The following is an 18,009-nucleotide window of genomic DNA, read 5'->3' on the forward strand; positions in this document are numbered from 1 at the left end:
TTACTCTTCCTGACCCAACCTTACTTCAAGCCTGTACTGGGGATTGAACCACTGACCTTTCGTTCCCAAACATGCTATTTTAACCTTTAGGCCATGCCTGCTCTGTTTGTAAAATGTGGCCGTGGAATATCTCTATTTTAGATTGCATTTACCCATGAAAGCTCCCACTGTGAGCAAAACAAATTCAAGTGGGCTTGGAAATGGGGTATTTTCAGATGATGTCTTCAGAGGTAAATTGCCCCCTTACTGACTTTTGCTTTAAATAACTAATGCTCTTAAAAATAACTCGCTGTTCAAACGTTTCTCAATTTCATTCATAGCATTATATGATCATAAAGCACTTACAGTTACACATGGAAGGATGCATTTAAACAAATTATTATTATTATTTTTTTCACATCAGCTTATTTCCTGCTCATTAGAGAGTCTTATGGACAAAAACTAATTATATGTTTTTGCCATTTATGATTTACTCAATGTTTGCAGTGGTGCAAATGCTGATTCATAAGTTTGTGCACAAATTATGTTTCCAAAATCACATCTCTCTGATTCCTACTAGAGTGGCCACGGTATGCAGAAAGCTGGGATTTTGAAGTGTCGGGATCCTCATTCCTCCAGTTTGATCTTAGTATGGGCTGCAGTAAGGCTGTAAATCCAGCGCATGGAGTGCATTTGGAGTTTTCCACGGACTGCGGTCGTCACTGGACACTGCTCACATCGGAGTGTGTGCCACCTGCTATTGGCTGTGCCGAATATACTCAGAGCTCCATCTACAGCGTTCCTCAGTTCTCCCGCTGGAGAAGGGTCACAGTCTATCTGCCCAGTGCTGCAAAGTATGTCTAGTACACTTGCATGCCATAAGATATGTCAAGAACATCCTACTAATTACAAAACATTTGCAAAGTTGTGTGTGTAGTTTATTAAATGCTCGAGTTCTAAAAGTATCAGCTTCATAATTTTGTTCTTTTGTAGTTCTCCAAGAACAAGGTTCCGCTGGATCCAGCCTTACTTCACCCCTAGAGCAGACAACTGGGCTCTAGACAATGTACTACTGGCTCCTGGTTGCCCCTGGATGTGTTCTGGACATGGCTTATGTGACAATGGTCGCTGTGTGTGAGTGAATGTGGCTACAGTTCTAAATCTATCCTGTTTGCACATTCTGCACTTACTGCAAGTAGTGAGGTAATGTTATCTATCTGTCTCCTTTTCTGTTTCCATTTCTCTCCTTCTGATCAATAGGTGCGACAGAGGTTATGGTGGTGCTCACTGTGTGCCCCTGGCTCCTCTGCCATCTGTTCTTAGAGAGGACTTTAATGAGAACCTTATAGCAGATATCTGGCCTGAAGAATATGGTGCAGAAAGGGGCACACTGAGTGGAGAGCCTCTTAAATCAGGCACAGCTCTGATCTTTAAAGGGGTAAGCAACTTATTTGATATGTAATTTTAGTTAGTAGTTCAGCAATGGCAATTCAGCTGTCAAAACACTTAGTTGTTCGTTACCAGTGTTATGTTAGTGTTGTTGGGTTTATTGGCAAGATCATTTAAATAACAGAATTATAATTTAATGAACACAGAGATCAACTTAAACGTCAGTGAATGAAAATAAACCCTGCTCTAGAAAAAGGAATAAAAAGTGAAAGTAATATAGATCTAGAGTAATATAGTAAAGTATATAGATCTTTATGTCACGCCTGGTCGGACGTGGCAGTGAAACAGGAAACACTTGCAGAGATGGAGCAAAGCAAGATTTATTAACAAACTGTGAAATACAAATAGGGCAGTAAACAAACAGGGTTTGCAGCAAACTAGGGACAAACAGCGAAACACAAGCTGTCAAATGAATCTGGGACGGTCTGGGAGGAAAGGAGCTTATACAATGATAGGGGATAAATCAAGGGAGGAATTAACGGGGAAAAATGCACTGTGCAAAGTTCAGGAGGGCACAGGACAAGAATCACAATGAAAAACCACAAGCAGCGCTTGGGTGACTAAAACTAGGCAAGACGGAGACGGAGATAAACGGGGAGAAACTAAAATCCACAAAGTCACGAAGGAGGGCAACGGACAAGGAAACTAGAAACTAAACCAAAACAAAACATGAAGCCGAGCTTCAAACTAGCAAAAGAAACAAAAGACAAAGATTGCCAGAGAACAAGACAGGAACATGAGACGTAGGCAATGAGCAGGTTTCCCCCTTGAACAGACAATGGAATACATTGATGCAGTGAACAAATTCATGGTGTTGATACGTCGCCAATGAGTGCTTTATAAAGCCACAGTCACAGGTGGGAGCGCCCTGGGGGAGAGCAAGGCGATGGAGACTTCACAGTTTCCATACTCTCATCTACCAGGTCTTCTCTTGGATAATTCCCTGTTTAAATGTGTGAAAAAAAAATGAACAGGGGTGCCGATAGAAACATTATGTGCATGGGCTCATTACCTTTATCTGAACAAAGCCTGCCACAACATTTAAACAGGTCACCATTTAAATTAATGTTATTTACATTCTTACAGAAACTGTTGTATTAACCCCATTTCCTAATCCCAGTTGCTCACACATCATTTAAGCCTAGTCATGGACAACATGGAGTTTTAATAGAGAAATTTTGGGGGAAAGTCCTAGACTTAATCTTTGTCTGGGAAACCTGTCCTTAATGTTTACAAGTATAATATTAAAAACTGTCACATCACACCACAGCATTATGATTTCTACCACATCCACACTAATATCCTAAGCTCACCTTTTCCAACAATTCTGATGTGACTTTGAGGGGTTTGTTTAATTAATTGTTTTAAATTGAACTTACTTAAAATGTTAGTCATACTATTATTTTAAAATGAAATGTATTTGTATACTTTTTACAACTGGCGTTGTCACAAAGCAGCTTTACATAATCAGTAACCAGCATATACTAACATATATCATTAAAACAATAACTAATGATTATCATTATCACTTAGCAAGCTGATTGACTTTGGGATTGTCTCACACTGCACCCCAAGCTTTCTAAAACTGTTATTTTTCTCAAGAGCACTATACTTCAACAGTCTTAGCTGAAAAAAAAAATTACAGTACATAGATGTTTAGATACAATGTTCAAAACATCATTAAACGTGTGTCTGCTTGTGTCATTAAACTCATATTGGACAAACTTTCTACCTTTCCTTCAATTGCTAGTTAGCATTAAGTCTGAAGAACATTACCTCTTAACAACTGAACTATAATGTTGTCTTTGGTGAACAATGAAAAATGGCTTAAGTTAAGAGTTTTTAAGGGTTTTCTCTTGTGAAGTGTGTCCTATAAACCCCCTCTTGTGTGTGTTTAGGAGGGATTGCGTATGCTGGTTTCACGGGATCTGGACTGCACAAGCACTCTGTACATCCAGTTTTCATTCAAATTCATCACGAAGGGTAAGTGTGTAAATGTGGGTGGTAAGGGTAAGTAAACTCCCATGGCCATCATTTTATGATGAATGTAACAAAATATTCTTACATTAACCTTTTCTTCAGTTACAGGTTTCTTCATAAAATGTTTAAAATATTTTTATCTGTTGTACTTTTTAGTGATACAATATTTTGTTTAAAGAAAGACAATTCATATTTATATGAGCCATGTGCATTTTTGTTTGAATGTATGCATAAAATGATGTATCTGTTTTTGGCATAAATATAGGTGTACCAGAGCGTTCTCACTCCGTCTTGCTGCAGTATTCAGTGAATGGAGGGATCAGCTGGCTGTTACTGGATGAATTCTATTTTCCCACCTCCACTGACACACTGTTCCTACACTTGCCACTGCCCTCTAGTGCTCAGACCAATGCTACTCGCTTCAGACTGTGGCAGCCTTACAACAATGGTGAGAATATACCAGGGGGAAATTCCATGAAGCGATCTTTTCTCAAATAAGTCATGCCTCACAAGATAGCCAGACAGTTCACCCCATTCCATTAAATCCAGGTGTGATCAGTTCCCTCTCAGTCAAACAGATGCAATAACTTTGACAACATTACTACACCCACTTTTATAATATCACACCATCACAATTCATAAAAAAAATATTGAATGCATAATTGATTTTGTAATACCTGGTTGTGTTCTCGTACCTTAAAAGTACAATACAATGCATTTGATGTATAAACAGTATGTGACTTTAAAAATGCTTTTTTAAATAAGCATTAAAAACCCTGTTACTGTCTCTACATCCTGCTTTTAATTTTATAGTGAGTTTGTGATGCAGCAACTACATAGCATAGCATTGCTTTGCTTTTAGCACTGTAAGAGGAACATTGTAATTTTTCCTGATAGTGTTGCTGTCCTCTCTGTGTCTGCTCAGCACAGTGTGTGGTTAGCTAGATGAACAGATTGTAGCCTGTCGGTTGGGTTAGCTTTTAGCCTAGCACTCGCCTAGCTCTAGTCTGAGGATGTTGGCGAAAAAGAAATTATTAAAGTTAGTTGGTTGGGGATTAAGCCCAGCACAGATACCCAATTACATCCTGTCAAGGATCAGAAAATAGTCTGGCAGTGATCCTTGCCTGCATCCTTGCCTCAAAATATTAATCAAAAACACATTCCTCTGAAGTGATCCTTACCACGTTTACAGAGCACTTGTAGGTTTTCACTAGAGGCTGGAAGCATGTATATTTTGGGGATGTAAATAAAATGTTTGTGATGGAACAGTCTTAGGGTTTTGGCATTGGTTTGTTTTACAATCATGTTTTGGTGATGCTGAATTTTCTTTTTAATTGAGAAAGAAATGCGTTTCATTTTGACAGTTTCTCAACTCTGTGAGAAACACTGCATGTATGATCAAAAGTGCCGTCTTCAGGCCTTTTAATTCCGTTTCCCATATGTTGGACATAACTTTACCCCTTATTCAAAAGTATTGTTTTCATTTTACCCATAATATAAAAAAAATAAATAGAAACAGGAGATGAAGAGGAATAGAAAAAAACTGAACTTCAATGCAAACATTATTTATTAGTCTATTATTAATTAACTATTTATGTTGCATAATTACTGTTTACAGATAAGTGTGTTGAATAATACTAGATTCCGTATGAGACATCTCCTAGTGACAAGTGGAATAAGTTATGTTTAACAGTTTTTTATTTTTAAATTTCAGGTAGTAATGATAAACACTAATGTAGTTCAAAATTCCAACCTAATTTTAAGGAAATTCAATCAACTCTCCATGAGTCAAATGCAAAAAATGGCTGGTGTCTTGGACAGAGTTGACCAAATCAATGTTAAAAATCAGTGCAATTATGACTAACATGCTTATGCCAATTCGAATACATTTCTGAGCACCTGTTTCCCAACCATGAAAACCTTTAACCTAGAAAATCCTGCCCTTTCTCTATTAGGAATAGTGAAATATAAAGGAATTTGTCACTTAATTTTAGGGAAATGTTCTCTGTTGACAGCGTTTAAAAGAATTTATAAATGTTCATGACAAACATTTTGACTTCAATATCACACTTAGAAATGTGTATATATACACCAGTCAGGTCTAGTACTTTGACAGTGACACAATTTTGTAATTTTGCCTCTGTACAGCACCTCGGAGGTTGTAGCATAGTTTAGACTTGCATCATTTTTAAACAGCTAGTAAGGCAGTGTGTCTTTGTTTCTTTTCTCAGGCAAGAAAGAAGAGGTGTGGGTGATTGATGATCTTATTATTGATGGCAGCTCTTTGAAAAACCTGCCAATTCTATCAGAGAATTTTGAAGGTGGGCCCCAGAATTTAAACTGGTTGTTCTACCCAGGGGGCAATATTGGTCTCTACTGTCCATACCAGAAGACAGGACTGTGAGTATCCCAATAGCCTTTACATTTTACTTAAGACAAACACTTTGTTTCTGGTTTAAGAGAGAGGTTTTTGCATGTTTTCTCTGTACAGTGACGATGACTCAGCCATGGTGTTTGTGTCCAGTGAGCTAGGAGAACACTCGATAACCACTACAGATATTGATGTCAATGAGAACACTATTATCCAGTTTGAGGTATAATTATGATTACATTTTGAGTATGTATTCATTTCTTTAAATGCAATATGAGAAATTAATATTTTTTAACCACACTATATCATACTTGGTCATACATGATGTCAAATTTGACCCAGATCAACGTGGGCTGTACAGCAGAGAGCTCTTCATCAAACCCAGTGCGCCTGGAGTTCTCCCGGGACTTTGGGGCCAAATGGCATCTCTTGGTTCCTCTGTGTGCAGGCAGTCCAACACCCAGCTCTCTATGCTCCACTGAACTTCACCCTGCCAGCATTTACTACCCTGGCACCACTCAGGGCTGGAGAAGAGAGGTTATTCACCTTGGCAAGCTACGCCTGTGTGGGTAAGTGAAAGAAACTAAGGGCCAAAGTGGTGTCTTTTAGCAAGATATAACAGAGTCCAAAATTGTAGTACTACCTTGCAGGTCAGTGCGGTTTCGCTGGTACCAGGGCTTCTATTCATCTGGTATGGCACCACCGACCTGGGCCCTGGACAACATTTACATTGGCCCCCAGTGCCAGGACATGTGCAGTGGCCATGGGTTGTGTGTGAGGGGCACGCACTGTGAGTGTGACCCTGGATACTCTGGTCCAGACTGCTCTGTTCAAGATGCCCCAAACCCAGACTTCTTGAAGGAGGACTTTGAAGGTACAGGTGATCTTTTCACAAATACAGTAGTGTGTAGCTACATAATGTTTTGGACAAAGGCATACATTTCTTTTACATTTGTACTCAAACAGTTTGGTTAAAATGTATACTTTTTAAAAAAACACCTGTACACCTACTCATGACTGCAATTATGTAATAAGCCAATCATGTGATGGCAGTGCAGTGAATAAAATCATTCAGTCATGGACCAGCGGCTTCAGGTAATATTCACAACAACCATGAACATCTGTGATCTCAGTGATATTGAGCATGGTGTGATTGTACTAGTTACAGTGTTTTTCTAGAACTGCTGATCTTCTGGGATTTTCAGCACAATAGTCTCTAGAGTTCAGAATGGTGGAATAAAGACAACAAAACACCACAAATATGGAAGAGAACACAGAGTCTTGTGGAATCCAAAAAGAATTGAAGCTGTTTTGAGGGCAAAGTGAGGTCCTGTATGAAAGAGGGGCATGTATAAAACATCATGCAGGAGACAGACAAACATCCAAAATATCATGTAAAATGAGACATTGCTAGCTGAGAATAGCTGTTACAGACAACGTTTAAATGTATGTATGGCTGTAGCAGTGGTTATGAACATTTTACTTAACCAGGCCAGCTGACTGCATTCTGCACCCAAATGTGTGTGACTGGGATTGATAGAGTGGTATGTGCATGTGTCTCTTTAAATAAAAAGTATGTAAGCACTGTAGTGGAGTTTTGCCTTTTTCTTATTCTTTGAAGGGGGCGCTTTGGATTCTGAGCATTTCAGGGTGCTGAGTGGGGGAAAGCCTTCTAGAAAGTGTGGCATTATGACTAGTGGAAACCATTTGTTCTTTAGTGAAGATGGATTGCGCATGTTGGAGACGACAGATATGGATCTTTCTAATGCCAGGTATCTACGGCTACTCTGCTTTACTGTAAAGACATTACAACTTAACTTACTTTTTTAAACATACTATGTGTAGTTAAATGTTGCAGCATTTTGGGAATCTTTTCCTTGCCCAGAAAAAACAGTCAAGAGAGTGAATGCAAAAATAATACATTTTAAATGTGTCCTGTTATGCATCAGAATCAGTCTGGCTCAGTGAGCCTTCTCTAGTTGCGTCAGTCTATCAGTCTAATTTACTCTGAGAAACAATTCTGAAGAAACATGTTATTTAGATATGAGAGTCTTGCCTTTGGTGATGAAAGACTCAACAATCACACTCAAAGCATTTGATTTGACTAAATTGAATAATTCGAATAAAATAAATAAACATCACAATTATAGGTTTTGTGATGAATATTCAGCACAAACGAGTCAGGAATGTAATAGATATAAACTTACAAACAAACAAATAAATAATTAAAACTTAAAAAGGATGGAATTAATACCTAATAAACCACTTTAACCAAAAATAAAAGTGAATCCCATAACTTCTCATTAATCTTGCCATGAAATGTTAATGACAACTGTCTATCATCCATCTTCTGCAGGTTTGTGCAGTTTTTCCTGCGGTTGGGCTGTGGGAAGGCTGCCCCTGACCCACGTTCCCAGCCTGTGCTGCTGCAATTCTCAATGAATGGAGGATTGTCCTGGAGCCTACTACAGGAATTCTTATATAGCAACAGTAGTAACCAGGCTCATCTTGTGGCCCTGGAGATTCCTCTGCGTGCCCGCACCACCCAAACTCGCCTACGCTGGTGGCAGCCATCTGAAAATGGACATTTCCACAGCCCGTGGGTCATTGATAAGGTGAAGATTTTGGGAATTATCTAAAACACTGTCTGGATTGGAGTATGGTTTTCTAAAATAAAGCACCTGAATCAGTTGTACCAGAGCACAGTTTTACAATCAGAAGTTATGTTATGCATGTCAGTAGTTTTTCTTGGTACACACATAGATTTAGAGATTAAGAATGTGTCTCAAACAGCATCAGGAAGGCTGTTCCCAAAGTTCCAAAGTTCATTAATCTGCATTGTTTGTTCTAATTTGAGGAACTGACAGCAGGCCAATATCTTGTGAGTGAGTGTACATGACTGGTCGTAGGATTTCAGCAAGATTCTGTGGGGCCAAACCATTGAGATTTATTTAAATGAATTTGGTAACCAGTGAAATTTTCATGCCCTGGAGAGGACTCTAGCTGCTGCATTCTGAACCAAATCTTGCAGCCAGAAGGGAGTAGTAGGTAGTAGTCCAATCGTGAGGTTATAAACACAGGCGCCAGCTTCTCAGTGTCATTTAAAAATAACATTTCACAATTTGTCAATATTATGTAGTCGAAAGAAGGCAGTAGGTTCATGCTGAATATGTGTTATTTTAGACAGTTCCTTATTTCAGTAAGATAATGGTTGTTGTTTGGTTTAGCTGAGATATAAAGCTGGGTGTCGTCAGTGTATCAGTGAAAGTGGTGGATACCATGCTTATGGATTTCTCTACCCAGGGGCAGCATGTACTGTGATGTATGTTATTAAAAGCTGTTTCAGTTATGTGATTGTGTCCAAATCCAGACTGTGAAAGGTGGACAGCTGCAGGGACAGTACTTTATCTAAGACCTTGGTGATGAAGATTTGATGTTGTCTTGTAATTAGCTAGCTCACAAGGGCCAAGATAGTTTTTTATTGCCTTCTATAATCTACTCACTCCTCAGCATTGGATACGTACCTAAATCTCTGAGGTTAGTAATAATCAAATTCATCATCATTGTGTGTTTAATTACAATTCTGGTAACCCTTTACTTGAATGGTCCTTAGTATATGCCTTGTAGATGCTTGCCTGACATTCAGCCAATATTTAAGTATAGTAAATATTCAGTGCAACTGAACCTTACACCCTAACCTTAACGTAATCCTTTTAGGGCTTTTTAGAGTTAGATTTAAGATATGTGTTAAGGTTAGACTAAGGGTTAGGATTTAGGGTTGATTTAAGGTTTAGATTCGGGTTAGGGTTAAGTGTAGTGTTACTTTCTATAGACGATCGTTTACATTCAGCTTAGAGTCCTTTTGCATTTAGTACATATTCAGTTGAATGTTAGTTTGGCACCCTCCATAGTCATTGCTTAGTAACACCACCTTTGGCAAGTATCACAGCCTTTAAGTGCTGTTTGCATTATTTTTCTAGTTTTGTGATTCTTGGTCTGTCTGGCACCCTCTGCTGTTTTAAAGTCTATCCACAGATGTTTTGCTGGGAGATGTTAAGGCTAAAGCAGACCTTCATCTTGCATCTCTTAAGGTGGTCCATTGTGCCCATGCCACTGGCTCCAACACAAGTTGTTCCATCCACTTATGTGTTTAACAGTTGGAGAGGTGTTCTTTTTAAGAAAACACATTTGCTTAATGTGGCCAAATATATTTACAAAAGTTGTTTCCAAAATGCACCAGACAACCTAAATAATAATATCAATATGTGGGGCCAATTAAAAAATATACCATTTTTAACCAGAATGCTAATGATGCACTGGTACATTTGGCAACACCAGAACAACTGAAATACCACAGAACTCACATCTTTAAAATCCTTCCTTTCCTTCTCAATAGTCAAGTTAATCATCTGTCCAAAGATTCTTGTTTTAGCTTTCTAGTAGTCTAATCTTTCTGTTCTTGTGTGTTACCTGTGGTTTTCATCTTATTTAGAACTATACTCTAATTTTTATAATGCAAATTAGGGGGTTACATAAATATTCATCCACTTCTAATCAGTCTGTGTGGAAGTTTATTAAAATGTCATGTGATTAAAATTCAAATATCAAATTCTTATTAAAACACTTAAAGATTCTGTTTTTCCCGTTTTAAACATTGCTAAAATAAATGTTAAAAAAATAATGAACACTAAAATAGGTAGTTGCTGTTCCATGTATTTTGTGATCAGCCATGCCATGCAGTTTCCAAGCCCTGATTTCAGTCATTTAAAGTCCAATGCCCTTAGGAAAGCATATGGAGATACAACCTGAAAGAATATCTTCTGGTAACATGCCATTCACTTTATTCATATGTTTTGATGTTTAGGTAGTGGTGGGTGGCAGTGCCAGTGGTTGGGGCCCTCTGGAGGATGACTTCTCTTCTACAGATGCACGTTCTTGGCTGCTTCACCCTGGTGGCACGCGCATGCCTGTGTGTGGATCTGACGGCGAAGCTTTTGCCTTTATCGAGAAGTCTAACACTCGCTATGGTGTCACTACTGATATCAGTGTTGGCCAGGATGCCTTCATCCAGTTCGACTTCTCTGCTTCCTGTTCTGTCACTGCGTCCTGCTACTGTACGTCAGACTGAACAGATAAAACCAAAATTCATATAGTGGCAAAATAATTAGCATATGCTTGTACACTATTATGAAAGTGTTAACTGTTAAGCTGTATATACTGTATACACATGAACCTTCCATGCATCTTTACATGTGTTCATAGCGGTGGAACTGGAATACTCCCTGGACCTTGGACTAACTTGGCACCCTCTTGTCAGGGACTGTTTACCAACTAGTCCAGACTGCTCCTCCTACATGCTCCAAAGACTCTTGGTGTCAGACACCTACAATAAGTGGGGCAGAGTTACTTTGCCAATTCCACACTATGCAAGGTAAATTTACTTTGTACATTCATGCTTTGCCAGTGTGCAGTACTTACATGCAGGTCGCAAGTCACAGTTTTCTGCAGTTTTCACGATGATTGTTCCAAAGTATGAGCAACTAAATGAAGTGAGTAATACTATTCCTTGCTGGACTGATCACTTAGGTCTTCAGCTACACGATTCAGGTGGTTCCAGCAGGCTCCCTTTGACAAGCAGCAAACCTGGGCCTTGGACAACCTATATATTGGAGATGGCTGTCCTGAAATGTGCTCTGGCCATGGTAGATGCAAGCACAATTCCTGTGTGTAAGTGAACTGCATTTTCCAAGTCAGTATTGTTTTTTGCAGATTCTGTGTATTGCTTATAGAATCTTTAATAAACATAATTTAATTAATATGTTTTATTTATTTTTTATTAAAAAATAAACCTATACCAGGTGTTCAGGTGTGGTTTACTATGATAGTTTCTTGAAGAAACAAATATTTCAACTTCTAAATCTTCAAATTGGATGAGAACATAATGTCTTATGTGACAACGGCTTGAATCTGTTTTTCAGGAATCGTATTTCATCAAAGTACCTTTACGGTTGAAGATTTTGCTGTTCTTATGCTTTGTTTGTATTTTTTTCTTTACCTGCCTCTCAGTTGTGATCCAGAGTGGGGAGGTGAGTATTGCAGCGAAGCCCTGGTATCCCTTCCATACCAGCTAAAGGACAGTTTCAGTCGGGCACCTTCACTCAACCACTGGCACCTACTAACTGGTGGAAAACTGAGTAGTGTGTGTGGGGCTGTTGCTTCAGGTGCTGCCCTGCATTTCAGTGGGGTAGGTTGAAGTTTGAAGTTTCGTGCATTGAATTATACAGTTTATTATTTGTCTGTGTTTCTTGATTGGACACAAGCAGCTTAACCAGCTGTGTGCTTCTTTTAAAACTGTTTTAGCTTAGTCCAGTACAGGCATCAATTCTTCAGTAAAGGCATTAGTTTACTGTTTACTGCCAATTCGTGTCTGTACGGTTTTGCAGTTTTGAGGATTCTCTGCTTACGCTTTTAATTCAAATTAAAGCACACACAACTTATTATTAATTAGCATGTGATCATCAGAATAAAAAAAACTTTATTTTATTATATTTATAGACGCCCACTTTTATATCAAAAGGTATGACTTTTCCATCATTTTACAGACAATAGCACACATCATCAAGTCCATCATCAACTCTCTGCTTTGGTTAGTCAAAGTCTAACCCTAACCCTAGGCAACAATAGTCCAAGTTCACATTTATATTTTAATGGTAGAATATCACTACTGAAAACTATAGTTCTAATTAAGTTTATATACTTATTACAGCTACATAAAACAACTAGTACAGAGATATTGCTAACTAAGGATGTAAAAATGTATTTAGAGTAATTCACCAATTTCCTTTTTAACAGAGCTGCACTCGCCAGTTGGTAACTGTGGATTTGAACTTGACCAGTGCGGAGTTCATACAGTTCTACTTCATGTATGGCTGCATGGTCCCACCTACCAACCGAAACCAGGGTGTCTTGCTGGAATTTAGCTTGAACGGTGGTATCAGCTGGAGTTTGCTGACGGAGATATTCTATGATCAATACAGCAAGCCAGGGTAAAGCCATCCAAATTTATTCAGTTGCTAGCAAGAAACTTAAACAAAGATTCATCTGCATAATATTGGCAAATACACACCAGAGAATCAAATATCAAAATCTATTGAATACTATAAAGATTCAACATTTGTTGTTTTCTTGCACAGGTTTGTAAATGTACTCGTGCCTCCTGCCGCTCAGGCTGTGGGTACAAGGGTACGCTGGTGGCAGCCACAGCATGATGGAATGGACCGTGGTGACTGGGCACTGGACAATGTGCTCATCTCTGGCTCAGACACACATACTCAGATCTCTGACACATTTGGTGGCATTGCATTGCCCAACCATGAGAGAGCTCTAGCTGATGGAACACCCACTGGTCGTACAGTGAGCCAAGAGGAAGAGAGCAGCACAGGTATTGAAGTTGTACACACATGAAAACATACAGTTGAAACCAGAAGTTTACATACACTATGAAAAAGACACATGCATTTTTCTCTCACTGTCTGACGTGAATTTAGAATAAACGTTTCACATTTTAGGTCAATTAGGATTAGCAAAATTATTTATGTTTGCTAAATGCCAGAATAATGAAAGTGTGAATTTGTTAAGGCAATTTATTTTACTTTCTTCAAAGGTAAGTAAATACACTAAGATTATTATGCCTTTAAACCATTTTGTCTCATTTCTTTGGAAGCTTCTGAGCAACATCTGAGTTAATTAGAGACACGTCTGTGGATGTACTTTAAGGCACACCTGAAACACACTGCTTCTCTGTGAAACATCAGTCGAAAGAAATCAGCTGAGAGATCAGGAAGCGAACTGTGGACTTGTGGAACTGTGGCACAAGTCCGGCTCATCATTGGGTGCAATTTCCAGATGCCTGAAGGAGCCTTGTTCATCTGTACAAACAATTATATGCAAGTACAAACAAGACGGGAGTGTCCAGCCATTACACCGCTCAGGAAGGAGACAGGTTCTGTGTCCCAGAGATGAACAATGTGCTTTGGTCTGAAATGTGCCCAAATCAACCCAAGAACAAAAGCTAAAGACCTTGTGCAGATGCTGGCTGAAGCTGGTAAGAGTGGGTCATTATCCACAGTGAAACCAGGATTGTATTCACATGGCCATTCTGCCAGGAAGAAGCAATCACTCCAAAAGAAACAGAAAAAAGCCAGATTAATGTTTGCAGATGCACACAGGGACAAAGACCTTCATTTCAGGTCCTGTGGTCTGACCAAACTAAAACTGAACTGTTTGGCCATAATGAGCATCGTTACGTTTGAAGGAAAAAGGAGAAAGCTTGCAAGCCTGAGAACACCATCCCAACTGTGAAACACAGGGCTGGCAGCATCATGTTGTGGGGTTGTTTTGCTGCAGGAGGAACTGGCATCATGAGGAAAGAGCATTATGTGGAAATACTGACGCAACATCTCAAGACATCAGCCAGAAGGTTAAAGCTTGGGCTTCCAAATGGACAATGACCCAAAGCAAACTGCAAACTAGGGTTAAGAGAAGTAAGAATAGTGACCACCACAAAGCCATGATCTCAATCCTATTGAAAATGTATGGGCAAAGCTGGAAAGGCATGTGCGAGCAAGATGACCTACAAACATGGCTCAGTTACACAAGCTCTGTCAGGAGAAATGGGCCAAAATTCCTGCCAACTATTGTGAGAAGCTTGTGAAAGGATATCCAAAACGTTTGACCCAAGTCATACAGTTTAAGGGCAATGGTACCAAATACTAATGAAATGTACTTAAACTTTTGACTTTTTTGAAGTAATCAAAATTCCCTCTCATTATTCTGGCATTTAGCAAATATAAATCATTTTGCTAATCCTAATTGACCAATGATTGTCAGAAACATTGTGAAATTTTAAAATACAATGGCCATCATATGCAAATTAATCTTTCTGATTCTGTGCATATTTTTTTTAAACGTCGTTCAAGACAAAGCTCATACATTGAAATTTGTACAGGCTTAACCTTGGCCAATCATCACGAAACTTGAATGGCGTGACCATGGAGGCACTTTCTATTACCCTGTACAATTTCATTACAAAAATGCTACTGAAGGCACTACTTCTGCATGAAACATTAATATCAGGCATATTTCACTCCAAATTTCACTTGTGGACATGAACCTAAGCCTATTTTGTGCACTGTAGAATACTCAACAACTTGATTAATAACAAACATTAACAATAATGACCCTTTTTTTGCAGCTCTCAAACATTAAAGGCTGGGCTTATTCAACTGAACTAAACTCATTCCAGAAATGTCGAATTGGGACCAGACTTTACTACCACACACACACACATATATAATTTATTCATTAAAGCTTCCACCAGCCAATAAACAATTTGCTTTGAAGCCAAATTACTGAAACTTATGTTTGCTTTGAATATAATTGCAGACTATTCTATTAAATGTCTATAATTCTATAATTTGGTGCATCCTAAATGTCTGGATAATATCAGCTCATTTAGCTTTCCTGTATGGAAAAACATAAAAAGCAGAATTGGAATGTGTAAGTGTGAACTAAACTGAATTTTATGTAATCTAGAGTTCTTTCACTGGTTCTACTTTTGGTTACTACATCATACTTCGGCAGTATCATACAAATATTTTATATGCAAAGATTAGTAGGTCAATATGTATGAACAATGCAGTGATGCTAAATAGTTAAATACAAATGGTAAGCTCAAAATAGTTCAGTTTTGAGAGCTAATAGCTTTGTTCATGTAGAACTCCCACCATTTGTGAGTACTGGTTGCATTTGATGGTTAACACCAAGAAGACTTTAACTACAATATAAATATAATTATTTAAATATACACTATATGTCCAAATGTTTGTGGACACCACTTTTAATTAATACATTTAGCTACTTTAAGTAAAACCCCTTGCTGACTCAGATGTGCAAATGCACATTTGCTTGTCTAGACTGTGTAGGAAGTCGTAGTATTGCAGTAGAAGTAGTAGTAGAAGTATTGCCATTGGAATAGGACTCTCTGGAGCAGATGAGCATGAACCTATTGCTGCATGAACCCATGCTGCCTAATCTCCAGGCGTGGAGCAGTGGAAGAACTGTGTTCTCTGGAATGATGGTGGAGGAGCTCCATCCAGTACTTTTGGGATGAGTTGGGGAGTTGGGGATGAGGTGGTGATCATCCGACATTGTGACCTCACTAACACTTGTCACTGAATGCAATCAAATCCTCATAGCAATGCTCCAAAATCTAGTAGAAGGCCTTCATTGGTCAGTAAAGACAGTTACACCAACAGAAACTAGACAACCTATTTTTAATATTTTTTAAATATTTAAATATTTTTATTTCTGAATAAACAATGAACAGGCAATATTTTGTCTATATAGTGTATCTGAAGGATTTAAGAGACCTGAGTGACCAAATCCTAGAAACTAGTAAGACTTTGAGTGCTCAACTAGGAACAGCAGAGAACAGACAGATTTACCATGGCAGGCCCTATCTTGCACCCTGCACAAGGCACGTCGCTCATTGCTATTTTACATCCCACCATCTGTTTTCTTGCTTTCTGCCGGTGTCATTTAAATAGCAAACATGCATGTATCTGTAGCCCCCAACTGCAGGAGCAGAGAGGATGAAGGGCCCAACAGGGTAGCTTGCTGAGCCCAGGTATCGAACCCACAACCCGGTCATCAATAGCCCAGAGCTGTAACCACTGAGCCACCACTGCCCCTTTGCAACGGTGCTTGCAAATATATCTATGCCGATGGGCATGGTGGTATCAAAATGAGGTGTGTTCAGGAAAATTTCTGATGTATCTTGGCAACAGAAAACACGGATGCGCCACTGACTGAAAACAACCTAGGCAAATGTCAACAGTCAGGCGTTCATTGCTATCTTTAGAGTGAATTGTCAACACAGGCATATGTCCAACGTATGTGCACCCCTTGCTTGTTACGCTTGTTTCTTTTCTCCATCACTGAAGTAAATGAAACACTTTCCAAAAAAATACGGAAAGCAGGATTCAAATTGGTGGTCTTCTCCCTCCCTGGGTTTGCCCGCCATCTGCCACATACAGAACACACCTGGCTCTTACGTGGAATTGCAAGTGACATGCTGATTGGTTTATTGCATGTTATGCCCAAAACACACCCATGAATAATTAAGAGACTTAGTATATGACTTTGCGCATTTCGATCATTGCATTTCCCATCATTACAATAGCAAAGATAAACCGACACGCCCTATAGGAAGTTGCACAGTGTACAGTGCTGGCTCACCTAAAGATCGCTAAAAAAGTCTAATATCATTTTTGTCATTTTTGACAAAAGGAGAACCTCTATTTTGTCACTGTTTAGAAGAAGGAAGTTACACAACATCCAGCATTTTGGTCAGTTATTATTTCAGTTATCATTTATATTAGTCATCATTTATCATCAGGTTTGGATGTGTACAGTTGTGTATTGTCTGCGTAACAGTGGAAGCTAATGCAATGTTTGCTTATACAATAGAGAAGATGGAGAATCCCACTTCAAATAATATCATTTGTATCGCAATAGGGTTATTCCATGTTTTCTAATCTTTCTGGGAGAATAGTGTCTATTGTATCAAAAGCTAAACTGAGGTCGAGTAGCACCAACATGGATGCACAGCCCTGATTGGAGGCAGCTTTTTCTAAGATCGCGGATATAAATGTTAAGTTAGACATATATCTGTAATTAGACAGTACACTAGGATCAATATTTGGTTTCTTGATCAAAAGTTTAAAAGCTTTGGGTACATGAACCAAGCTAAGGGACGTATTTACTGTTACTACTAGTTTTAAAGGAATTGCATTGAATGTGGAGGTTGTAGAATCTGATGGAGATCATTTTTTCCAGTTCTAGTAGTGGAAGTGGGGAAAAAAGCATCCAGATTTTCTACTGTAACTTTTTTTGTTCCATATCTATCATGCCTGGTCAGGCAAACAAGAAACACTTGCAAGAATGAACAATGCAAGACTTTAATAAAGAGGATAAACCAAAGTAGGGTAATAAACTATACAGGAAAACACAGCAGAGCAGCAAACTAAGGGACAGAACAGTAAACCAAAACGAACTTGACAATGTAACCTGGACATGACAAAATAACAAATGCAGGGACTGGGAGAAAACAGAGCATGAACACAGAAAACCAATGTAAATGTGGCAGCTGAGCAGAGCTCAGGAAAAAC

General features: G+C 38.7%; 1 protein-coding gene across 2 annotated transcripts in view; it reads left to right on the forward strand.

Annotated features, from left to right (window-relative positions):
• The window catches only part of LOC140575411 (reelin-like), a 124,870-nt gene that overhangs the window by 82,498 nt on the left and 24,363 nt on the right, over positions 1-18,009 (forward strand). For both annotated transcript variants that reach the window (XM_072695711.1, XM_072695712.1), the window contains exons 34-50: positions 560-833; positions 973-1,113; positions 1,240-1,417; positions 3,327-3,411; positions 3,674-3,856; positions 5,640-5,808; positions 5,900-6,002; positions 6,122-6,348; positions 6,430-6,653; positions 7,401-7,551; positions 8,136-8,394; positions 10,644-10,893; positions 11,042-11,210; positions 11,366-11,506; positions 11,846-12,023; positions 12,632-12,825; positions 12,973-13,220. In XM_072695711.1, the coding sequence (XP_072551812.1) occupies positions 560-833; positions 973-1,113; positions 1,240-1,417; positions 3,327-3,411; positions 3,674-3,856; positions 5,640-5,808; positions 5,900-6,002; positions 6,122-6,348; positions 6,430-6,653; positions 7,401-7,551; positions 8,136-8,394; positions 10,644-10,893; positions 11,042-11,210; positions 11,366-11,506; positions 11,846-12,023; positions 12,632-12,825; positions 12,973-13,220 (3,174 nt within the window). The remainder of the gene's footprint in view (positions 1-559; positions 834-972; positions 1,114-1,239; positions 1,418-3,326; positions 3,412-3,673; positions 3,857-5,639; positions 5,809-5,899; positions 6,003-6,121; positions 6,349-6,429; positions 6,654-7,400; positions 7,552-8,135; positions 8,395-10,643; positions 10,894-11,041; positions 11,211-11,365; positions 11,507-11,845; positions 12,024-12,631; positions 12,826-12,972; positions 13,221-18,009) is intronic.

Source organism: Salminus brasiliensis, chromosome 13 (assembly GCF_030463535.1).
Source record: "Salminus brasiliensis chromosome 13, fSalBra1.hap2, whole genome shotgun sequence".
NCBI classification, from domain to species: domain Eukaryota; kingdom Metazoa; phylum Chordata; class Actinopteri; order Characiformes; family Bryconidae; genus Salminus; species Salminus brasiliensis.